This window comes from Sus scrofa, chromosome 18, assembly GCF_000003025.6.
Source record: "Sus scrofa isolate TJ Tabasco breed Duroc chromosome 18, Sscrofa11.1, whole genome shotgun sequence".
Lineage (NCBI taxonomy): Eukaryota > Metazoa > Chordata > Mammalia > Artiodactyla > Suidae > Sus > Sus scrofa.
This window is the reverse complement of record NC_010460.4, coordinates 39,606,441-39,629,068: the sequence shown is the minus strand read 5'-3', so window position 1 is coordinate 39,629,068 and position 22,628 is coordinate 39,606,441. Positions and strand designations below refer to the sequence as shown.

The 22,628-nt window shown below is 42.0% G+C and overlaps 1 protein-coding gene across 6 annotated transcripts in view; it reads left to right on the top strand.

Annotated features, from left to right (window-relative positions):
• Positions 1-22,628, top strand: part of BMPER (BMP binding endothelial regulator) — a 246,181-nt gene that overhangs the window by 34,942 nt on the left and 188,611 nt on the right. Inside the window, exon 1 of one of the 6 annotated variants that reach the window (XM_013990845.2) lies at positions 3,323-3,514. The exons of the other annotated variants lie outside the window; for them this stretch is intronic. Within the exon in view, the coding sequence (XP_013846299.1) occupies positions 3,466-3,514 (49 nt within the window). The 5' untranslated portion in view covers positions 3,323-3,465. Of the gene's footprint in view, positions 1-3,322; positions 3,515-22,628 lie in introns of those variants that run through there. 6 annotated transcript variants of the gene reach the window in all.

Here is a 22,628-nt window from a genome sequence, read left to right as displayed (position 1 = left end):
GGACCGAACCCGCAACCTCATGGTTCCTAGTCAGATTTCGTTAACCACTGCACCACGACGGGAACTCCATGACTGGTGTCTTTTTGTGAAGAAAAGACAGAGGCACACGAAGGAGGTGGCCTTATAAGAAGAGGGGCAGATATAACGCCTGGGCTCTGTTGATGTGATTCAGGTTCACTTGCCATGGGTGGGGAGGCTAGATTTCTTTTTCTTTTTTCATTTTTTCTTTCTTAGGGCCGCATCCATGGCACATGGAAGTTCCCAGCTTGGGGTTGAATCAGAGCTATAGCTGCTGGTCTACACCACAGCCACAGCAACACGGGGATCGGAGCCGCGTCTGTGACCTACACCACAGCTCACAGCAATGCCAGGATCCTTAACTCACTGAGCAAGGCCAGAGATCAAACCCACATCCTCATGGATACCAGTTGGATTTGTTTCTGCCGAGCCACAGTGGGAACTCCTCAGACTTCTTAAAAGCTCCCAGGAGACTTAACGTGCAGCCTGAGTGGGAACCTCTGAAAGAAATCCTGACTGAGTACTAGGTGATATCTATCCAAAGAAGAATGAGCATACTTTTGTTTTTTGAGGGTGTAAAGGGGAGGCCTAAAAGAACCATCAAAAAGGGCTCTGGAGGAGCCAGGTAAACTAAAGCCCCATTTCTAGTGATGACTCATAAGTCCCTATATTCAATGAGGATTCTGTGAACTTTTCATGACACACTATTATATAAAATCCGTATGTCAAGGGTTAACGCCGAATTGTTTATAACTACAGTTATCACAGTAAACTATAATATTTTATATACTTTTTATAGAAATACTTGAATATAATTATTATCATTTAATATAGTTATTGTAGTAAACGATAATAATTGTTTGTAAATGTCTAAAAACAAAGAAACAAACACATTTAAAAAGAGAGAGAGAGACAGGGCTGCAATTGTGCTGACACAAGCCAAGGAATGTCTGGGGTTACCTAGAGCTGGGTCAAGGGCAGAGGGATTCTTCCCCTAGAGTCTTCCAATGGAGCATGGCCCTGCCAAAACCTTGATGTTGGACTTCTGGTCTCCAGAACTGTCAGAGAATTCATTTTTGTTGTCTTAAGGCCCCAAGCGCATGGTAATTTGTTACAGCAGCCCCGGAAACTCAAAGCCTGACATCTCCCCCTGGGCAGGTGGAGATGTGGACCCTCTCTCTATGCCAGTTGCCTCACCTGTTAAATGAGGATAATAATGGTGTTGGAGGGAGTTAATGGGGAAACGCCAAGGGTTTAGCTCAGTGCAGGGCGTGTAAACGTGTCTCAGTTACTATTGGGAGGTGCTCTGTAAATGGACTTGACTGTAAAAACATGTTTTCTGAAGCCTTGTGGAGCAGGGGGACTCAACCAGTTACATCTCACCTCCTTCCTATGGAATTAGGAGTCAAATGTTTTACTCATATGACTTCGGAGAGCTATGGATGCAAGACCTGAAATAGTAATTTCTTAGGAATCTCCCAAGCAGATGGGCAGATAAAGCGATTACAATTAAGGATACATGGCTGAGCCAAGTGCATCTCAGTTACTGTTCACCTTAAAGAACCTCTTCTACTTCATTCATTTTCTTTTTAACCTGTTGATTTGCCATCTTTATCGTGCAAGGCTGCCCTGCCTGTGAGAAGGGAGTTGCATGGAAGCAGAATACTGTAAGGGACCATGCCCACGGCTTTCCGTTCCTTCCGCCTTATCCATAGGGCAGGAAAGCACTCTCAGTTGCTGCAGTGCGTAACCTCCTTTCGCTCTTTCCCTGCCTCTTCCTTGATCCTCATTCTTTCCTCTGCTTTTCCTAATGTCCCAAGGGAAAAGGATACTTGTGACAAACACAGTTCCAGAGGAGTATCCTTTGTGAGCTTAAGAAGATAACTTCTTTTCAAAGTAAGCTGGACCCACGAATAGACCACTGAATTCAGCCTCCAGAGTCTTTGTTCCGAGACGAATGTCAGGGCCTCTGGGGGGAGGTTGAAATTCCCAGCTTGCCCTGAGGTGGACCTTCCTGAGAGAAACACCTGAACAGATCTGGCTTGAAGACTCTGGAGGGGGATGCTGAAGATGCCCCCTTTATTTTCTCTGTTTCTACTCCCTAATGCAGTGTTTGTTGCCTGGGTTTGAAGGGACACCGTTGTATTAGCTCTTAGCTCCTGGTTTATTTCTGGTTTTCTGATTACATATACTCACAGAAGCAGCTTTGAAAAATAGTCTAAGCTGTGGGGAAGCGGAAAATAAATCAGTCTTAGTCCCACCACCCAGAAGTAACAGTTGTTAATATTTGATTTTTTTTCCTGTATTTTTTTCCCCTTGGAAGTTTTTCTAATTGGCATCTTACTATTGAATCATATTATTTCTGTGAGATTTTTTTTACCACCACTTAACATCAGGGCATAACATCTTCTCAAGATATTTAGAAATACTGCCCTTAATGGGTACCTAAGATTCTGCGTGGGACTATACCAGCATTCATTGAATTATTTCTTTATTACTGGGCATTTAGGTTGTGCCCTGGATTTCAGCATTGAGCAAGGGTAAGTACCAGAAGCTGAAACCAAAAAGCTTAGTGCTGTAAAGGAAAACAACCAAAAGAGAGAATAAAGAGGAGCCTTGCCTGGGTAGAGTTAACCCCAAAACGGCTCTAGGTTTGGCCTCCCAAGGAACCTGGGTAACCCTCTCCTCCTCCTCAGTGTTCTCTGATCACACAGGGAGCAACAGCAACAAATCCTTAGTGTGGAGCAGAAGTTCTGAGACCACAGCAGCAGCTGTGCTTCTCCTAAGCCCTCTTCCAACAAAGTGTACTCCCTGGCTAACACCGGGGGTATTGACTTTTACTCAGTAATTCAGTGCGGAATCATGGTAATGGAGAGTTTGTTGATAATACTTTAATTTAGAGCAGAATGATGTCTAGGCAAGATTGTCTCAGGGGCATTTTTTTTTTTTTTTTTTTGAGGTCGATGCATACTTTTATTGGACGGTTAGATAATAGGGAGTGCATTTTACAGATGAGGAACTGACTTAGCAATCTGCGCAAAGTCACAAAAAGCTTGAAATGACCTGTCAGGACTCATGTGGGCCCTGGTCCTACAGACCCCGGCCCGGTGCCTGGCGGGGGAAGGCCTGGAACACCCGTCGGTGCTCCGGATCCACAGCCCCTGCTACTGTCAGGGACCCACGCTGCGCTGACAGGGCCCGCGCCAAACCCCAGGAGGAGGGGGCTGGGAGGCGCTGGGCAGCCGCGCGGGGTCGCGCGGAATCCCGGGGGCTTCCCGCCTCCGGGCCTGCGCCCCGCCCCGCTTCCGGGGCGGATCCGGAAGTGGGTTCTGGGCTGCTGTGGGGACCTCAGAACTCCGCTGGCCAGTTAACACATGGTAGCAGGAGAGCTGGTGGGCTTCGTTCTTCTGTATTTGGGGAGGCATTTACATTCCGAGGTACCACTTCATGCTGTTTTTAAAGCTGCTCACTGGACAGACCAGGCCTCCTTGTAAAGGTGAGCACGGCAGTTACCCGCGGGCAGGGTGGGTGGAGGGCGTGGGTCCACCAGGCTTCCCCGCAGAGACAGCACCTTTCTCCGGTCGGCAAACACATGGGAAGGGGAAATCTGGTATTGCTAACTGGGTGGAGGAATAGTCCATGCTAGTTGCTTTGAGTTTCCCTTGAGCATCGTTTGTGTTTGGTTGTGCAGCCTCTTAGCTGAGGATATCGGGAGTATAAATGGTGTTTCTCAAATGCAGTGGACCAAAGCATCGCGGGGACAGTGCTGATTCCTGGGCCTTGCCCAGTCATTGTAGTGACTGCAGTCGTCATTGGCTTCATCAGAATTGCTGGGGCTCTTGCATGAAGTCCTTACTCAGAGCCAGGCCCTGAGTGGGTCCTCACAGCCTAGTAAGGGAGAGACCACCGTAGCCCCATTTTGCACGTGAAAAATGGTGGCACTGAGAGGTTTAATGACTTGCCCAAGGCCACAGAGCTAGTGAATCACAGAGATGTAATCCGACTGTGGTCTCCCCATTAAGCTTTAAGGTGTGAAAGAGCCTCGCACAAGCTCTGCACCTGGCTCCCTGAGCCGGCATTTTCAGGCTCCACCTGGACGCTCTTGGGGGCTGAGGCTTGAGAACCACTGCTGCCAGGTAAACGAAGGAAAGGAAGAGAGAAGGCGGGCCTTCTTGATGAAGGAATGAGAAGCACATCTGTGAGAGGCTCTTGGTTAGTATCTGCTCTGGTCAGTGCATCTTTGGGGTGAGAAATCTCTTTGCCCTTTGTAGCTCTGAGGCTGTGGTCCTTTGCTCTGATCATTTGCTCTCCTTCTATTTTGAAATTTTGTATCATTAGAATGATAGCTCAAAAAAGAAAGAAAAATTGATAATGACCAAGAAAATGTAACTCAAATGTTGAAGTGCTGGTGAATGCTTATCAAAGCTCTTTCCTAGTTATTCAATTGTGCAAAGTAACATTAGGGAGCATGGGAGCACCTGAGCCCAAATAACTGGCAGAGAACTTCCATCATATGTTGAAGTTATTTTTTTGTTGTTGTTTTCCACCTTATTTCTCTTCCTCCTTCCCTTATTTAGCATCATTATTTTTAATTTTAACTTCAGTGGCATAACTACTACATTAATACATTATCATACTAAAACTTTAAACAATAAAGGGAATAAAATCTTTTCTGAGCTACAAATCCCCACTCTTCTCAGAAATAACAACTGATACAACTTATTGTATCTTTCCCAGAGCCTTTTCTGTTTATTACATATATACACATATGCATATATATACATATATATGTAACTTTGTATATGTAGTTTTATTTTTACATAAATAAAATTGAATTGTACTTATTCTTCCACAGTTTGCTTTAAAAAAAAAAATCTCTACAATAATATGACTGAGGAATTTTCCCATGCTAGTTAATGCTTTTTGGTTGTAAGGATTCTGAAGCATAGATGTATAATAATTTATTTAACATCTTCTTATTGAGGCACATTTATATTTTTAGTTTTATGCCAAGCTGCAGGGAAGGAATTTGCCATTCTTATTGTGCTGATGCCCAGAGACAGAAACCTGGAAATCAAAGTACTGTGAGGAGAGGCATGCACATGTTAAATTATAATGGACAATACTCAGTGGCCTCCAAAGAAGACAAGACTAGTCTCCTTTCCTATTTCCTTGAGAGTTTTCAAGCCTTCCTTACTAAAAGAAGGTAGACTAGAGGAGGGGGTATTGGTTTTACAGAGAGCACCATCTAGGCACATCATCTGCTTTTGCCTTGAAAACTTGCCTATACAGCCATGTTGTCTGTGTACCACCCTTGTAGCCAAGTCTTAATTTTCTGCCATCACATCCACACTCCTATTCCAGTTCTTTATGTATTTTTAAATCAAATATAGAAAGCACTGACAATTGTCAACAAATTAAGACTTGAATGCTGCTGTTTTTGCAAAATTTTACCCATGCTAATGAACTGGAGTTATAGAATCAATTAAGTTTAGAATATAGGCTGGATGAGAAAAGGGGGACTGTTTTACAGGCCTCTTATTTCGAAGAGTGATTTTTCAATGAGAAATATTATCATGTTCATCATCCCAGTTATCAAACATACTCCACATTTGAGGCATTTGAAGACTCTGAGGTTATATTACTTTTTGTGGTTTTGGCACTTCCAACATGGGGAAAGCATGGAGAGAGATGCCATATTATAAGCTCATTCTTTCCTGGCCAATCTCTGAAGAAATTTGGGCCAGTTAAAGTTTCCATATGAAGTTATGCTTATGTTTATGTTTTATTATATGTGTACTGATGTATATATGGGAATACTTGTAATTAGTATTCTTTTTTTGTCTTTTTAGGGCCACTCTCGCAGCAGATGGAGGTTCCCAGGCTAGGGGTCTAATTGGAGCTATAGCTGCCAGCCTATGCCAGAGCCACAGCAACGGGGGATCCGAGCTGCATCTGCGACCTTCACCACAGCTCACGGCTGCCATTAGTATTCTTAATTTACCTATAATTATCTAGACCCTCATTTCATTCCTTTAAATAATGACAGAAGTTTATATTTATTACATCCATGAAGACCATGCTCATTCTCTGTGGGTCCTTAAGGTCATTCCTGTTCTTTGTTTGAGGCCAGGCTGTGTATCAGGAATTGTTCCCACAGGAAAACAAGATCTTCTCTATGTTGATCACCTTCTGGTGTGATGAAAAGTGGAACCTGCTTGTATTTACCAAGAGCTCTGACCCCCTTGAGAAAGCCTTTCCACTTAGCGTTGTTGAAGCCCTGGGGGTGGTGAGGTGAGAATTGTCTGGTTGATTTTAAAACCTGTATCCCCACCTGCGACCTTCCTTGGGCTGTGATTCCCCGCAGTGCTGGGTTAGCTGGTTTATGTTCACCACTTAGTCCTCACAGCAGCAGGGTCACTTCTCTCTCTCTCACTTTACATGGGAGGAAAGTGAGGCCTTGGAGAGCTTAGGTTGCTCACTGCCAAGGTGTTAGTGACCCAAAGATCAACCAGCAAGTGTCCGTGCCCTCAAAGAACTCGCCCTTCTGGAGGGACAGAGAAATACCATGTGGTGGGGGCAGGTCTCCAGGGAAGGTGTGCCAGTGTGCAGAGGGAAAGAGTTGTGCGCTGGGGAAGGCTTTCCAGAGGGGCAACTCACTTTGGTGATCAAGAAAGAATTCATTGCATCCAAAGAGGGCTGATTAGAGGAAGGCTCCCAGGTAAGGGTCATGATTCACACAAAGGATGGACTAGTTCTTAGGCCCTGCCCGCCACTCAGGATCACCTAGGGACCTTGTTAAAATATTGTTTCCTGGGCTTTTAAGTTTTTGTTTGTTGATTGTTTGGGGAAGGGTCGAGGGGTCAGATAAGAAAGTGAAGAATCTTTTTTTTTTTTTTTTTTTTGTCTTTTTAGGGCTGCGCTTGTGGCATATGGAGGTTCCCAGGCTAGGGGTCCAGTTGGAGCTGTAGCCGCCAGCCTACGCCAGAGCCACAGCAACACCAGATCCGAGCTGTGTCTGCAACCTACACCATAGCTTATGGCAACGCCAGATCCTTAACCCACTGAGCAAGGCCAGGGATCGAACCCGCAACCTCAGGGTTCCTAGTTGGATTTATTTCCACTGTGCCACAACGGGAACTCCAAAAGTGAAGAATCTTATCATGCCTTCTACTTATTGTCCTCTGAAAAAGATGTTATTGAAGAGGAAGCAGTGGAGTAAATGTACTGAGGGCAGAAATATGAAAACTCATGTTTCTAAGAGGATTCTTAGGAAGGTGTGTGAGTGGGGCGGCTGGGGAATTTGTGTTCCTGTTTGCTTCAGTCTGATTGCTCAGATGTTCCATTCATTCATTCATTCATTCAACAAATATTTACTGATCCACATGCCAGCCATTCATGGGATGGCCCTGCTTACCATATTGTTCTTACCTTTCATGAAGCCAGATTATTCTTTAAAACAAAAAAGTAAGTAAATTATAATAAGTCTTCCCAAGGAAGTGTTCCAGTGTACTTTTCAGATTATTTTATGCTAATGATTGTCCTACATTTTAAAAAATCCAAATAGCCTAATAACTGGGCAAGAGATTAATCTAATTTGAAAAAACTCAATATTGCTTGATGAAAACAAATGAGATCATTGAGAGTCAAACAGATGGTTTTGGCAGCTTTTCTGTATTTACTTGGACTGAAAATCACCCTTTAATTTGGGGTTCTTTCATGAACAATAATGTATTTGTTATCTGAATATGTGTTTGTTATTAGTGGATTGTAAATGAATAAGGTATGTTTCAAACACCTATAGGTCAAATTCCATCCTCTTTCTTCCTAAAGTGCATAAAATATTAATTGTCCACAATACTTTGATGAAAGATATAAGAAAATAGTCTTTCATTTGTCAAGTGGGATTTATTTTCCACAATCTTCTTTTGTCTTTGATGTCTCTCTGCTTCGTCTTGTTTTCCTGTGGGTTGTGATCCCATGGGTTTTGTTTTTTCATAGTTTAATTTTTATATTTGATTTAAAAGGTCCTATGATGTCCCAGAAAATGAAAGGGAAGAGGTAAAAATATAAACATTTGCGCACCGATTTCCAAAATGGGACAGCCCATTAGGAGCAAAACGTGCATGGAGAATTTTGAGAGGATTGGGCTCATTTATAGAGACCAACTGCTGACCACATTAAAAGGGAGTGATGCATAATGGTGAAAGATGGGGTACTCTTAGTTATAGCTTGCCTTTCATATAGTACAGGGTCACGACTAAGGGGTGGCTTCCTGTGTTGCCCTGAGAATGACCTGGGAGATGACCGTGCTTTTTAGAAAGTTGCTATGTGGCTGTTTTGGAGGGAGCCAGCCAATTGCCATATATAGGAATGATCATTAAAAAAAAAAAAAAAAAAAAAACTTAAAAAATAATTACACTCCCTGTGTTTGTTGACAGAATAAATTGTCCTATTGTTTACAAGTTTTAAGATGGAAACGCTGAGTTAGCCATGCATGTGTCAATCTGGTTGTTTGCCTTTAACCAGACTTCTTTTGGCAATCATGATTGTGCATTGTGTGTTTCTGAAACAAAAGAACAGCTCTTTCTCCAGCCTCTGTGTTCCTTTCTTTTAGACATGGTAGTTATTCTGTATGATTGATCTGGATGCAGTTTGCCCAGGTTTCACATTCCAAGTAAGGAATGGCCTGCCTTAAGGTAATACTCTATTAGTTATTTAAACTATACCGTGAACTAGATTCAGAGACTATTTTGGAGTAGACAAACCCCAGTTTTTAGGTGTTCATAGATAATGTTATATTCACCCCCCAGGTGGTGCTTATTCTAGTTCTGACTTAACAAATGGGGAAATAGAGATGCTTGGGGGGTGACATGATGTTTTTCAAGATCCCATGATTGCTCAGATGTAGCAGGGCTCAGACTCCAAACGCTCCATTCTTCTTTGTAACATATACATCGCCTCTGAGAGCAGAAGGAGGGAGGAGAGGCCTGGATGATTAGGAGGGCTCCAGAGATGAAGGAGTGAGAGAGACGCTGGCATCAGTTTTATCTGCATCAGTTTCGTCTCTGCCACATACTGCCTCCCTCTGTAGACTTTTATACTCTGGGTGGACCAGCAATTTCAAAGGAAGTATGTAGGCAGGGAAGCTTTGTGGAGGGAACTGAAAACAACCTGTGGCTTAGGAGGCAGTGGCTTTTCTTTTTAATTGACGTATGTCAGGAACCCCTAACTTACTTTTTCCTCTTTAGTATCCATGATTGTGTGATAGCAATGCCCCAGGGAGACAATTTGGATGAGCTTTACTCTTTTGTGAGTATGTGTATGCCTGATTTCATAAAATATTTTATTTATTTTTTAACTTTTAAATTAAAAAAAAATTTTTTTTTGGATGCGTCATGGCATTCGGAAGTTTCTGGGCCAGGGATCAAAAACCTGAGCCATAGCAGTGGCAACACCGAGTCCTTAGCCTCTAGACCATTGGCGAACTCCATAAAATATTTTAATGGATTTAATTGCAGTCATACAATTAAGAATGTTCAAGAGCATCTATGGTACAAAGTAGGCTTCCTCCTACTCTTGACCCTAACCACCTTATACCCTTTCCTGGAGATAACCATTTACTGGATTTGTAGGCGTTCTTCCAGAACCAGTCTCTGCATACACAAAGCAGACACCATTAACTTTACCCCTGGCTGTTTAAATGCTGACTCTGACCTGTCACTTAAAACATTTGGGGAAATTACATTGCTCTGAAAAACATCCCCACCATTGAGCTGCTCAATTCTGGTGCTTATTTTTGCCATGGTTTTGAGCTTAGGAGAATTCTTGATGTACTTCTTGATAGAGGTTGTTAGATTAGGAGATGCCTGCATATATATTATAACCTGTAACTATTTTAACCTTTAACAGTATAGTCCATTTTATCTACCCAGCCCCAGAAATTTGAGTCGAGGTTGTTAATATGTTTTTAAAGGCAAGATAAAATAAAATAGGAAACTTGAGAGGTTTCTTTCCCTCCCTTCTTTTCTCTAACTGAAAAAAGATGTATAAAATGTTGTATATCATAGATTGGTTTCCACTAATATAAACCAGGCTATTTTGGTATTTAAATTAAAAAATAACCCTATTTGTTTGAGAAGAGCTTGTTAACATGAAAGTCATACTTTACAAAAATCTGTTTTTATTGTAAAAACTTGTAAGAAAACTTAAAACAGAGATCTGCTTTCCCTGTCAAATTTATTTCAATCCTTTCATTTGCAGCCTCTGTGCTTTTAGGTTCCATAGGATTTTGGAAAGCGGTTTAAGTAAAGAGTTTTCGATTGCCTTTAAGTTAGAAGATTAGGTTTCCAATCTGACTTAGGGTGTATCCGTTTTTACTTTTCTAAAGGGGGCAAATTGAGAATGTTCTTCATTGTGACATAGGAGGACAGTGGCCCTGGTTTCCTGTCGTATTATTTGCAGTCGGGTGGGACCTGGCAGCTATATCAGAACATGGGGACTGTCTCCCATGGCTAACAGCCCAACAGAGCTGCCTTCAGCCGCTGATAGCCAGTCTGTTAATTTTCTATTGATGCATAACAAGTTATGGCAAACTTAGTGGCCTAAAATAATATTTATTATTTCACAGTTTCCATGGGATAGGATTCTCAGCATGACTTAGCTGGGTCTCACAAAGCTGCAGTCAGGAGCAGCCAGGACTGAGGTGTGTCAGTCATCTTCGAAGCTGAGGTGTCATAGTTGTCTTCGAAGCTCCCGTTATTAGTAGCATTTGATCCCTTGTAGCTGTAGGATGGCTTATTTCTTCCAGGCCAACAGGAGAGTGTCTCTCTGACCTACAGAGTCTTTTTTTAAGGGCTCCCTTTTTAGGTCAGGCCCACTCAGGATCATTTCTCTCTTTAACAACTCAAAGTGAAATTGATGAGGGGTCTTAATTACACGTGCAAAATGTCTTCACTTTTGCCACATGAGATAAGCTAGTCACATCCATCACATTCACAGGTCTTGCCCACACTCAGGGGCAGGGATGACCAAGGTGGATGGATCAGGGAGTGGAGGGCTTGAGGACGTCACCTTAGACTCTGCCAGTCACCCTCAGAGCAGCTCTTGTGCGCATGGCAGGGAGAAGCATCCATCAAGAATGGGGCTTAGAGCTAGAATATACCTTCTGGAACCCGCACCCAACAAATGCCAGCAAGTGCTCGCCCTTGGCTGTTCCCTTTCCTTCCCGTAGGGTCCGGCTCCTGCTTACCCCTCTAGCCGCCTCTCGTTCTGGACTTCCGTGGGCAGGAGACTTTCTTTTGTTTCCCTCAATGTTCTGTGCCTCCGTTTTGTCATGGGGCTTTGCACATACTGGTCCCTCTCTCTGGCGACTTCCCGTGCCGTGTCATTTAGCTGACTTTTACTCTTTCTTCACCTCTCACTTTAGGCATCACTTCCTGGCCTCCACGGTCACTTGCCATACAATTAACTATCTCTCCTTCCTACCATTAGCCCAGTTGTGATTTTGATTTTCTGTAACTCCCACTAAACTGGAGGTTTGGGGAAGGCAGGGACTGTACACAGTATTTTCAGCCAGTTGGGATCCCTTCGCCTGGCCTGGGGTGGTTGAATACATGTTGGAAAAAGGCAAGGAAGAAAAAGGAAAATTGGAACCAAATTCCAGCCTTCCTAGTTTAGTGCGTTTCTCGTGAAATCAACTGCATATTTGATGTATTACTGTTGAGCCATATACATCTGAGGTCCTTTTTGGAATTCAGCAGGACTTAAAAAGAGTTGAGAATTATAGGGAGAGAATAAAAATGGATAAATAGGGATGAAAAATGGCTGGATGTCTATAAACCATTCCCAAGTTCCTGACACTTTACTGTTTCTTCACTGAATTCCATAGAGGTTTAAAACAATCCTTAAAATCACCATAGCCTAAGTGTGTTTTCATGGCGTGGTGGCTGAGGTCATATTTCAGTACTTACTGACTTAGCGATAACCTTAATGTAATTTTTAGTAGATCTTTCACTGTATTGTGCACGGTTACCAGATAATGTACAATTATGACTTCAGATTTCCTAGTTGCCATCACTTTGTTACGATTATGTGCTTCCTTTTATAACATCATATAAAACACACTTTTAATTTGGCTCTGAGTTGTCTGCAGCTGCTCTGCGAACTATTCTGTGACTGCTTGTAACTTGCCCACCATGGAGCGTGAACCGCTCTGCACTTTAAAATGCTTTTCCCCCTCCTGTCTTATATTTCACTATAGGAATGACATCATGGTGGTGCTTATCGCCTAGAAGTGCCTTAGACTCAAAATATCCTTATCCCTCTGAAGCTTCTAATGGCATTGTTTCATGGAGGCTATCAAACGGTGAAAATAAAGCTAGGTATTCCTAGTGGAAAGTTGAAATGCATCATCAAAAACTGCAGGAAAGAAATGATTTGAAACAGAAGCCCCCTATGTCTGTTTAGATTTTCTTTTATTTGCTGTTTCTCTTTGGCAGTGGCAAAACTGAAAGTATGTGTGACATGTATCTATTTATTATTTTTAAAATGACCATCATGCTACAACTATAGCCATTCTCATCAGGTCTTAATAAGAAAATCCCCTCTCAATCTCTTTAGAAGTTGGAACAATTTTCTTTAGGAGCAAATGTTTTAGGTTCTCTGTTTGACAGGTATGTTACCTTGAGAACTAATGCGTATTTGCCGTGGAAATCTATTTGCTAGCAAGGCTGCCGTTTACTGGGACTGAGATGATAATGAAGGTGAACAAAGTACATCGGTATGTTCATGAACTTGAGTGCTTTCTTCACTCAGATGAGGTTGTTTATACTGGAGCCATCTAATTATGTTTCCAACAGCTTGGTGGTTAAAGGGCTCAAGATATTTATCCGCAGACATGCTCGGGCATCGACCAGCTGATGTTTAGCACATGAGGCAGCCCTCTGAGTACCTGAGAATGTCTGGGCATTCTCTCAGCCATACCCAGGATTGGCAGAGGGATCAGATTTAAAAATACACTTTGAGTTTTTGATATTTTGGATTTTGGCCATCTCGATGAGGCTATGAATGCAAGGTAATGATTTCAAACCTCTAGAGGCAAGACCACATTGAAGTGCTAAATGCAGAAGCCAGAATAATAGTTTCAGACATCTAGACAGGGAACTGCTGTGTCTTGGAGCCTGTGGATTGGATAGGCGTGAATACTGGCTCATTTGAAGAGTGAACTGCAAGCGGGCTGGGCTTGCAATTAGATCTGGGATCTGTTCCGGACTCTTGCCACTTCTGGTTATTTCACTAAGTCCCTTCTTTCTGGGCCATGGTTTCCTCTTCTGTCAAATGCAGCGATCCTGAACCAGAATGTACCTTAGACTTGCCAGGGCTGCTTGTGAAATATTTAGATGCTTGAGTCCCACTCCAGAGCAAGTGAAATGTAATTTCCAGTGGGCAAGGCTCAGGTGTGTTCTTTTTTTTTTAATTGTGGTAAAATACACCAAATGAAATTTACTGTTTTCAAGTGTATAGTTCAGTGGCATTAAATGCATTCAGCATTGTTGTCCAGTCATCACCACTACTATATCTAGAACTTTTTCAGAATCTCAAACTGAAACTATTTACCCATTTAACGATGAATCCCCATTCTCCCTTCCCTGGAGCCCTTGGTCACCTCTGTTCTAGTTTCTATGAATTTGACTGTTTTAGGTAACTTGGGTAAGTGGAACCATATAATATTTGTCCTTTTGTGTCTGGTTTAGTTCACTAACATAATGTCTTCAGGGTTCATTCATGTGATAGCATGTACCAGGATTTCATTCCTTTATAAGGCTGAATAATATTCCATTGTATGTACACACCATGTTTTGTTTACCCATTCATCCATCCCCTGATAATATAATTTTAAGTCACCCCCAGGTGTTTCTGGTGGTCAACAATTTTGAAAGCCACTGGAATGAATGTTCCCCTGGTTAAATTATGAATTCGTGTATACCAGGTTTAGGAGAAGGACAGTGACATATAATGTCAGAACTGAAAAGGTGTTGACTGTTGGCATTCTAAAGTATTTTGTCAAGGTATATAGAATAAACAGTATGACTTCTGATGCCAATAAAATACCCTAAACTCTAGCCAAATGTTCATGTCCTGCTGTCAGGAAGAGAAAAGGCTTCCCAGACCCCAAAACCCCTAATGTTGAAATAAATATCTCTGTATACAGTGGAGTTCTGGAGCATCATTTCTCTGTGCTTAGTGATGTCCTGTTGGTAGCTTGATATTGACCATGGTGGTAGTATACATTGGAAATGGGAAGACACCAAAAGATCAGGGCTTATTGCTTTTGGAGAGCTGACTGCTAAACGTTAGCAACACACCACTGACTACATACCATGTAGTAATATTTTTAAAAAATATTACTAGCAAAAGAAAGACAGTTTTTCAGATAAGCCTTTGTTGACAAGCTAAATCCAAAGACCCATGGTTCCTCTCAGATTCAGGAAGGCAGGAGATTGTGGGTGCAGCACTCCTGCTTCCTGCCTCTGCTTCAACGCCTTGTTGGTGGAGATTTCTTCTCACCCCCCTCCAGGTATGATCACACCCATTGGTGACTGCTTTTCTTATCGGATAGTTGGCAGTATCTTCCCCAGCATCTGCCCATGGCTTAATGTCTTTTGCAGTTTTTTCCTCTTTTAGAGAGGATGAATTCCTCACTGTAATATCCTTATCTGCTCAGGTTTTTTTTTTTTTTTTTAATCTTGTTTTTTTAGGGCCACACTCGTGGCATATGGAGGTTCCCAGGCTAGGGGTCCAATCAGAGCTGTAACTGCTGGCCTACACCAGATCCACAGCAATGCCAGATCCGAGCCTCATCTGCAACCTACACCACAGCTCACGGCAACACCGGATCCTTAACCCACTAAGCAAGGACAGGGATCGAATCCACAACCTTGTGGTTCCTAGTTGGGTTTGTTTCCTCTGTGCCATGATGGGAACTCCTGCTCTGGTTTTGAATGTGACCAAAACCTCCCTCTGATTTTGTGGCATGAGATCTGAGGGGGGCCACACATAGCCTCCCAGGAGACTCTGCATATATGTTGGGCTGTTTAATCAGACACCCTTTCTGCTGGTCCACAGTTCTAAAATCATCCTGAGCAAATGAGGCTTAGCTCAGACTTTAGAGAAAAGAATGCAAGTAAAGGAGGTGGCAGATAAGAGGAAAAAGACAGGCGCCAGAATCTGCATTTTAACAAGCTCCCTAGGGATGCACTGAGTCCTTGGACTTCTATTTGACAACTGCTTTCAAAAAATGTACTAGGTAAACACTGACAGGCTTCATCTTGCACTGGGAGAGGCTTCTGGATGCTGGGTGCCTCAAGCCTCATAACCCCATGTAAATTCTTCTGAAAATGATATGAAAAGAGGTATGCCCAGCAGGGGTATTTTGTAGACACAGAGAAGCTCATTCTAAAATTTATATAGAAAGGCAAAGGACCTACAACAGCTAAAACAATTTTGTAAAATATAAATAAAGTGGGTAGGTTCAGTCTACCCAATTTCAAGACTTATAGCTCCGGAAATAGGAACAGTATGGCTTTGGTGGAAGGATAGCTGTATAGATCAATGGAAAAGAATGGAGAACCCAGAAAGAGTCTCATACAAATACACCCAACTGATTTTTGACAGAGGTGCCAAGGCAATGTGGAAGAAGACTAACCTTTCCAACATACGGTGCTGGAAGGATTAGACAGCCATAGGCAAAAATGAGATGTGAGAGAAACTTCATATATTATACAAAAATTAGCTCAGAATTGATCATGAACTTAAATGTGAAGTGTAAAACTATAAAACATGTAGGAGAAAATCTTTGAGACCTGGGGTTGGGGCAAAGAGTTTTTACATTTACCACCAAAACCACTTCTCATAAAAAGGAAAAAATGATAAATGGGGCTTTATCAAAATAAAAAAAAAATTGCTTTGTGGAAGACCTTGTGAAGAGGACAAAAAAAATCTAGAAAATGGGGGAAAGATGTAAAGAGGTATTTCACCAAATAGTATATGCAGTTGGCAATAAAGCTCATGAAAAGATGTCCAGCATTGTTAGCCGTGAGGAAAATGCAAATCAAGAGCACAATGAGGTATCATTACTCACTTATCAAAATTGTATGTATATCTATCTATCTGTCTATATCTATCTGTCATGATAACACCAAATGCTGGTGAAGATGTGGAAAATCTCATATAGATTGCTGTTGAAGTGTTATATGGTTCTAGAAACCAATATGGCAGCTTTTGTAGAACTAAATGTGCACTTCCCATATAACCCAGCAATTTCACTCTTGGATATTTATCCTCGTAAAATGAAAACCTATGTTCACTAAAAATCCTGTTCACAAATGTTCACAGCCGATTTAATCTAATAGGCAAAAAATTTGGAAGCAACCTAGATGTCCTTCAGTGTGTGAGTAGGTAAACTACGGTACATCTGTTCCATGGAATACCACTCGGCAATAAAATAATAAAATAATAATGAAAAGGAACAAACTGTTGATCCATGTAACTATTAGGATGGATCTTGAAAGAACTATTCTGAGAGAAAAGAGTCAATCTCATAAGGCTGTATGTAGTATAACTCCATTTATATAACATTCCTGAATAACAAAATTATGGAGATGGAGAGCTAGTTGGTGGTTATCAGGGCTTAGGGGTGGAGGCTTTAAGTGGAGTGAGGGTGATTATAAATGAACAGCCTGGGAGGACGCTGTGGTGATAGTACAGATCTATAAGTTGATTGGTTACACTGATTTCCTTTACATGTGTGATGCAACTGAGTAGAACCCCCCCCACACAAATGAATGCATGTAAAATCAGTAAAATCTGAATAATCCTACTGCATCAATGCCAACCAATGTCAGTTTCCTGATTCTGATACTGTACTATAGCCATGCAAGGTGTTAACACCTGGGAACAGTGGGGAGCTGGGTGAGGGGTATTTGGAACCTCTCTGTATATTCTTTGCACCTCCCTGTGAATCTATAATCATTTCAGAATATAAAAGAAAAAGGGAGGTGATGTATTTCTGACAGTTTCGTCTTAGCTGCAAACATCCTGTTTAATCAACCATAAAGTTTACATCTGTACAATATGCTTCCCAAAGTATAAAAATGATGCAGGGCAATACATTAGTCACACAAATGGTGTTTCATATGCGTGTTGCGTATAACTCATTTCTTCTTTGTGCTTGTCAAAGAGCTTTTCACTGACGTCTTTGAAATTACGGTCAGGAACCCAAGAATTCCATTCGTGACTTCTTATCCGTAGCTGCCATAATTTATCCTATGAGGTTGTTGGTTGTTTTGCTGTCTTCAAATACATTTTATTTTCTCAAGCTGCTGCTGTGCACCCCGAACTGTGACGCCTGGTCCCATTTTGAAAGATACGTGAATCTGACCTGAGTTGTTTGAATTTGATCTTTTGATCCCTCCTTGTTGTTGCTTTATGTCAAAAGGCCTGAGGCATAGCATGGTTTGCTGCCAGAGGTAAAGGCATTTAGAATGGAGTTTAAACCTAAACCCACAGAATCAAGTCCTGCCCTTCAGCCACAAAGCCTCCGTGTTACTTCATAGCACTGGGTTTCTGACATCACTGGAGCATGATGTTAGAGTGCCATGTAAGTGAGCAGGTCAAAAGCAACACTTCCTCTTCCCCGGGGATAGCATGTCTACTCTTTTTTTTTTTTAGTCTTTTTTTCACATTTTTAGAAGTTTGAAGTATAGTTGATTTATAGTGTTGTGATAATTTCTGCTGTAAAACAAAGTGAATCAGTTATACATGGACACACATCCATTCTTAGATTCCTTTCCCACATGGACCATCGCAGAATACTGGGTAGAGTTCTCTGTGTTACACAGCAGGTCCCCACTGGCCAGTCATTCCATATGCCTCAGTGTGCGTATGCCAGTCCCAAACCTCTTGAAGCTTCCCCTCTTTCTGAGCTGCTTCTGTGTGCCTGGCAGGACTCAATTAATGAATGGAATGTGGATTTTGGAGCAAGATAAAAAGAGTGGCTGTGTGACCAGGACAAAGTAATTTAGCTTTTCTGAATCTTGAGTCCTCATTTTAAAAACTAGGGGTAAAATTTTTTCTGACCTAGAGTGTTTTTTATAAGAATAAAATTAAATCGCATGTGAAAATTCAAAGTACAGTGCCTCACCTATAATAATGATGTGATGATTTTAATTTTCTCTCTTCTTTACTTTTGTCCTGTGGGAAGGTTATTTACATAATATTGCTGAAAATATTTTTGGAATTCGTCTTTGGAAGTGACCTCTCCTGGCATTTTCCTGCCCACATTAGAAAACCAGGCATATGACTTCACAGGACAGTCTCCTGGTTTTTCTTCTTTTTCTAATTTTGCTTGCTAGGAGTTCACCTTAGGTTGTTTTTTTGTTTGCTTGTTTCGTTTCTTTGATTTTTGGGTTTTTTTGCCTGTTTTTTTTTTGCCTGGGTTGGCTATTTGACAGTGGGGTGCTGGGGGTAGCATGGCTGCTGCAATGCAGATTCAACTTAGATGTAGAAACCCTCCCATATTTAGAAGTATTTATGGTAAGATTAGATCACATGCAGGAATGATGGAGAATTTGACTCCTATAAAATAGTTGTAAGCATTTTTCTCCTTAATGCAGTGCATATTTCCTTTACTGTATTCATTATGTTAAATGTTTGAAAGCATATTTTATCAAATAGAAGCCCAGTTTATTTGTGGCTCAGAGAACCTGTTCTATTACCTTAACATCAATGCCAGATATTGTTTGTATTATAATACTGTAAAGTCATGAGACTGGTCTGTAAGCCACAGTTGCATCAAAAGTGATGAATAAACAGTCTTCAATAAACACGTAGATTAGAAATCCAAGTAAGTCACATGGAGATTTTATGTTCCTTTATACTGGTGAAGTGAGTGGAATTGACAAGTCATCTGTATTCATCTGATATTTCTGTGTAATTAGGATTTTACTCGGAAAACCACCAAACATTAAATTAAATAGTTTTCTACCATTTCTTTTTCTAGTTTTGATTTCATATCAGTTAATATGTTTAATTCCGAATTGGTAAACAAAACCAAAAACTATAGAAAAGACCGTTATGGCAAGGGGGCATACACCATTCTTTAAGAACTCAGTTCATGGGTCTGATTCTTCCTCTTGGGATTGAGGAAATGGTTTGACTATAAAATTCCTATTAGCTAAAAATAAGCAAAATTGCCTGCAGGATTCATAGGAGCTTCAGCCTTGAAGAGCAATAAAGCCCTGTTTTAAATGAACTCCTAAGGACATGATTTAAACCCTAGAATGGCTAGTCAGATTTTATGTTTATCCCTTTTGATTATACTTCCATATGTTCCTGGAGAACAGTGTCCGAAAAGTGGTTCATTAAAAAATTGTATTGGGCTGGGGTAATTTGGGGCTTATTGACCAAGTCCAGGGGGTGGGGCTGCTGGCTCAGGTGGCCCAGAAACAGCAAAGAATGGCAGACTTGTCTGCTCTGCTTCTCTGGACCACGTGGCATGAACTGACTTCAAAACCCCACGGTTGGTTTAATTTAAATAGATATGACCATTTGTGTGCTACTCCCTCCCTCCTCTCCCCCCAGAAAGACAAGGATAAGCCAGTAATTTTGAGGACCAAAGTGGGTTTTGGAAAGAAAAGTCACCCTCCCGAAAATTAACCTAAAATGAGGTTTGCACAGTATCGCAAGAGGGAACTGAGATTGTGTTGATCTGCTTGTCACTCACTTCTAAGGGCCAGTAGGTGTTGGAATGCTTAAGGACCTTCCTTCCTTGTGTTCAACGCTAGCTGGCCTGGTCCCCTGGGGAGTGCGGATGGGGGTCTGTGTGAAAAGAGACAGACTTTGACATCCGAGTTGCTCCCGAAAAACTGCGCTGTTTCTGGCGGGAAATAGTGAATTGAACTGGTCTGCCTCCCAAGGGAGAAGACAGGACATCCAAGGACGTTCATCCTTTCTCCATTTCTTTTTTCCTGTGGTTTGCAAGAATAGCTGTATGTTGGTGCTTACTATTTTTTTTTTTTTTTTTTTTACTAGTGAAATGAAACATTTATTAAGTACCTGCTACCCACAAAGTACTGTAAGAGAGCTACAAATAGACATTTGAAAGCCCAGGTGTTCTTGGAGATGGAGCACAGGCGCACACCCTGAGTAGGCAAGTTTCCAGGAAGGCTTCCTCGAGGCTGTGACCTTGAGTTGAATCTTGAAGGAGGAGTTAACCAGGCAAAGGAGGAGAGCCTGGGTGAACTATATGTCCTTGTGGGGATGATGGAGATCAAGGAAATAGATGAGGTCTGGGTTTTTCAAGGCGGGGCCAGCATTTGCAAAGTCATGGGATGAGATTATCCGGCCTTATTTGGTGGAGTTCTAAGTGCAGCATGGCTGCAGTGTGGGGAGTTTAGGGGCAGCAGATGAGAGAATAAAGAAGTGAGTGAAGGCCAGAGGTTAGAGTTGTGTATGCTAAGAGATTTGAATTTTTATTTTATTTTATTATTTCACTTTTATTTTTTTGCTTTTTAGGTCCATACCTACGGCATATGGAAGTTCCCAGGCTGGGAGTCAAATTGAAACTGCAGCTCCCAGCCTACACCACAGCCACAGCAACGTGGGATACGAGCTGCATCCGTGACCTACACCACAGCTCACATCAAGCCAGATCCTTAACCCCACTGATTGAGGCCAGGGAATCGAATTCACATCCTCATGGATACTAGTCAGGTTCATAACCTGCTGAGCCACAACAGGAACTCCCAGAAGTTTGAATTTTATAGTAAGGATCAGTAGTTTCAATCCTGGCCACACATTAGATTCCTCTTCTACTTCCTACTTCCAGAGGCTCTGAGCCAGCTGATCTAGAGAAGAGAGGTTGGGGCTAGATATCAGTGAGCACTTTAGCCAGGCTGGGAACCATCAGTCTGATAGAGTTAAAGTGTGCAGATAAGATAATAAGACCAGGATTTGGAAGACACACACTGGTAATTGTGCAACAGGATGCTTGAAAAAAGGACTCTGTCCCATCCAGAAGCAGTCAGTAGGCCTGATGGAGGGGTCCGGATGAAGAACAACCCGCAGCTCAGTTGCGACAGGAGTGGAGGGAATGGAAAGATAATGGGAAGAGAGCCTCTAGGTGTGTGCAGGGGAGGGGACCGGTGGGAGAAGAAAAAGGCAGTCAGCTTGCCACAGAGTAGTCCTGTAAGGACTGAGTGTCCTTTGGATTGGGCACTTAGTGGGCAGCTGCAGCCTGAGCGACGTTTCAGTGGGATGATGGAGGAAGAAGCCTGATAGCCTTGGCTGAAGAACTTGAACCTACTTAAAGAAGCATTCAAGTTCATTATGATCAGGGTAGGGTGGATCCCCCCAGGGACCTAGGTGGAGTTCCAGGAATGAAGGGAAAAGCCTGGAAAGGTAGGTTGGGGTCAGGTTGTGAAGCCCCAGGTCATGAGGGTGCCAGGGCTTAAGTTATTGGTAACTGTAAGATCCAGTTCTCTGCTCTTAGGCTAAAGTTAACTGAAAAAAGAGGATTAGGACTAGAAGGATGAGGCTGGGTGGAGCTAAGGCTTGTGTTAGAAAGCCAGTACTGTTTTTTTATGGTCCTGATGATTTTTAACAGCCATTTTAACAACAGAAAGATGAAAATGTGTGATATGCTCTCTCCTTTGGGAAAACGTGGCTGCTGAAAAAGGTCACAACTAATAGGAAAAATGAGTTTTATTGCTTAATTGTGGATTCACTTTGTGTTCTTCTGTTTCCACTGTCACGTCATTTTCCAAGTTGACTAGTTGATGAGGCCAAGCTTCTCTACTAGAGTGTGTGTATTGAAGAAAAATGCTCTGAAATTCTTCCCCATTCTGAAAATATTTACTATAAAAAGACGAAGTAAATACGCAAGTAGAGCACAGCTAGTTGAGACTTGTTTTTGTATTAGTTTAGCTTTGTGAAGAATTGCTTTGGGGCTACGTGTGATGGTTTAGGTCAGGGTTTCCCGACCTTGGCATGTTTTGAGCTGGTTGGTTCTTGGTTGTGTGTTGCAGACCGCTTAATGGCACCCTTGCCCTCCATGCACTAGAGGTGTGTGGCACCCTCATCCCCTTTCTGTGACAACTGAAAATATCCCCTGACATTATGAAAAAAGTCCTTGGTGAGGGGGATGAGAGGGAAATGCAAAGTCATTCTAGATTGAGAACTGTTGGTTTAGATATATTGAAATGATTTTATCAGAAAATAACCCCTTCTTCCTGCTATAGTGTGGATGGTTTTCATGAAGCTTGTGTAATCTGAAAAGCTTTTTATCACCAGTAGGAAACTAATGAATGTATATATAGTCCCTTGTCAAAAGTTTATTTTAAAATACTTAAAAAGGAAGGGAAAATGACGTTACTGGCTACCTAACCATTCCTCTGCCTGCCCAGCTTACCCACATTTTCACTTGGTTCCTGGATCTGCTATCATTTAATTCTATAAGGACAGAGCTGATTCCCCCCCGCCCCCGGGCCATTAAGGCCTCAATGCAAAGGATAGTATGAATTAGAAAGTGCCCAAATAATATTTCCAGTTTA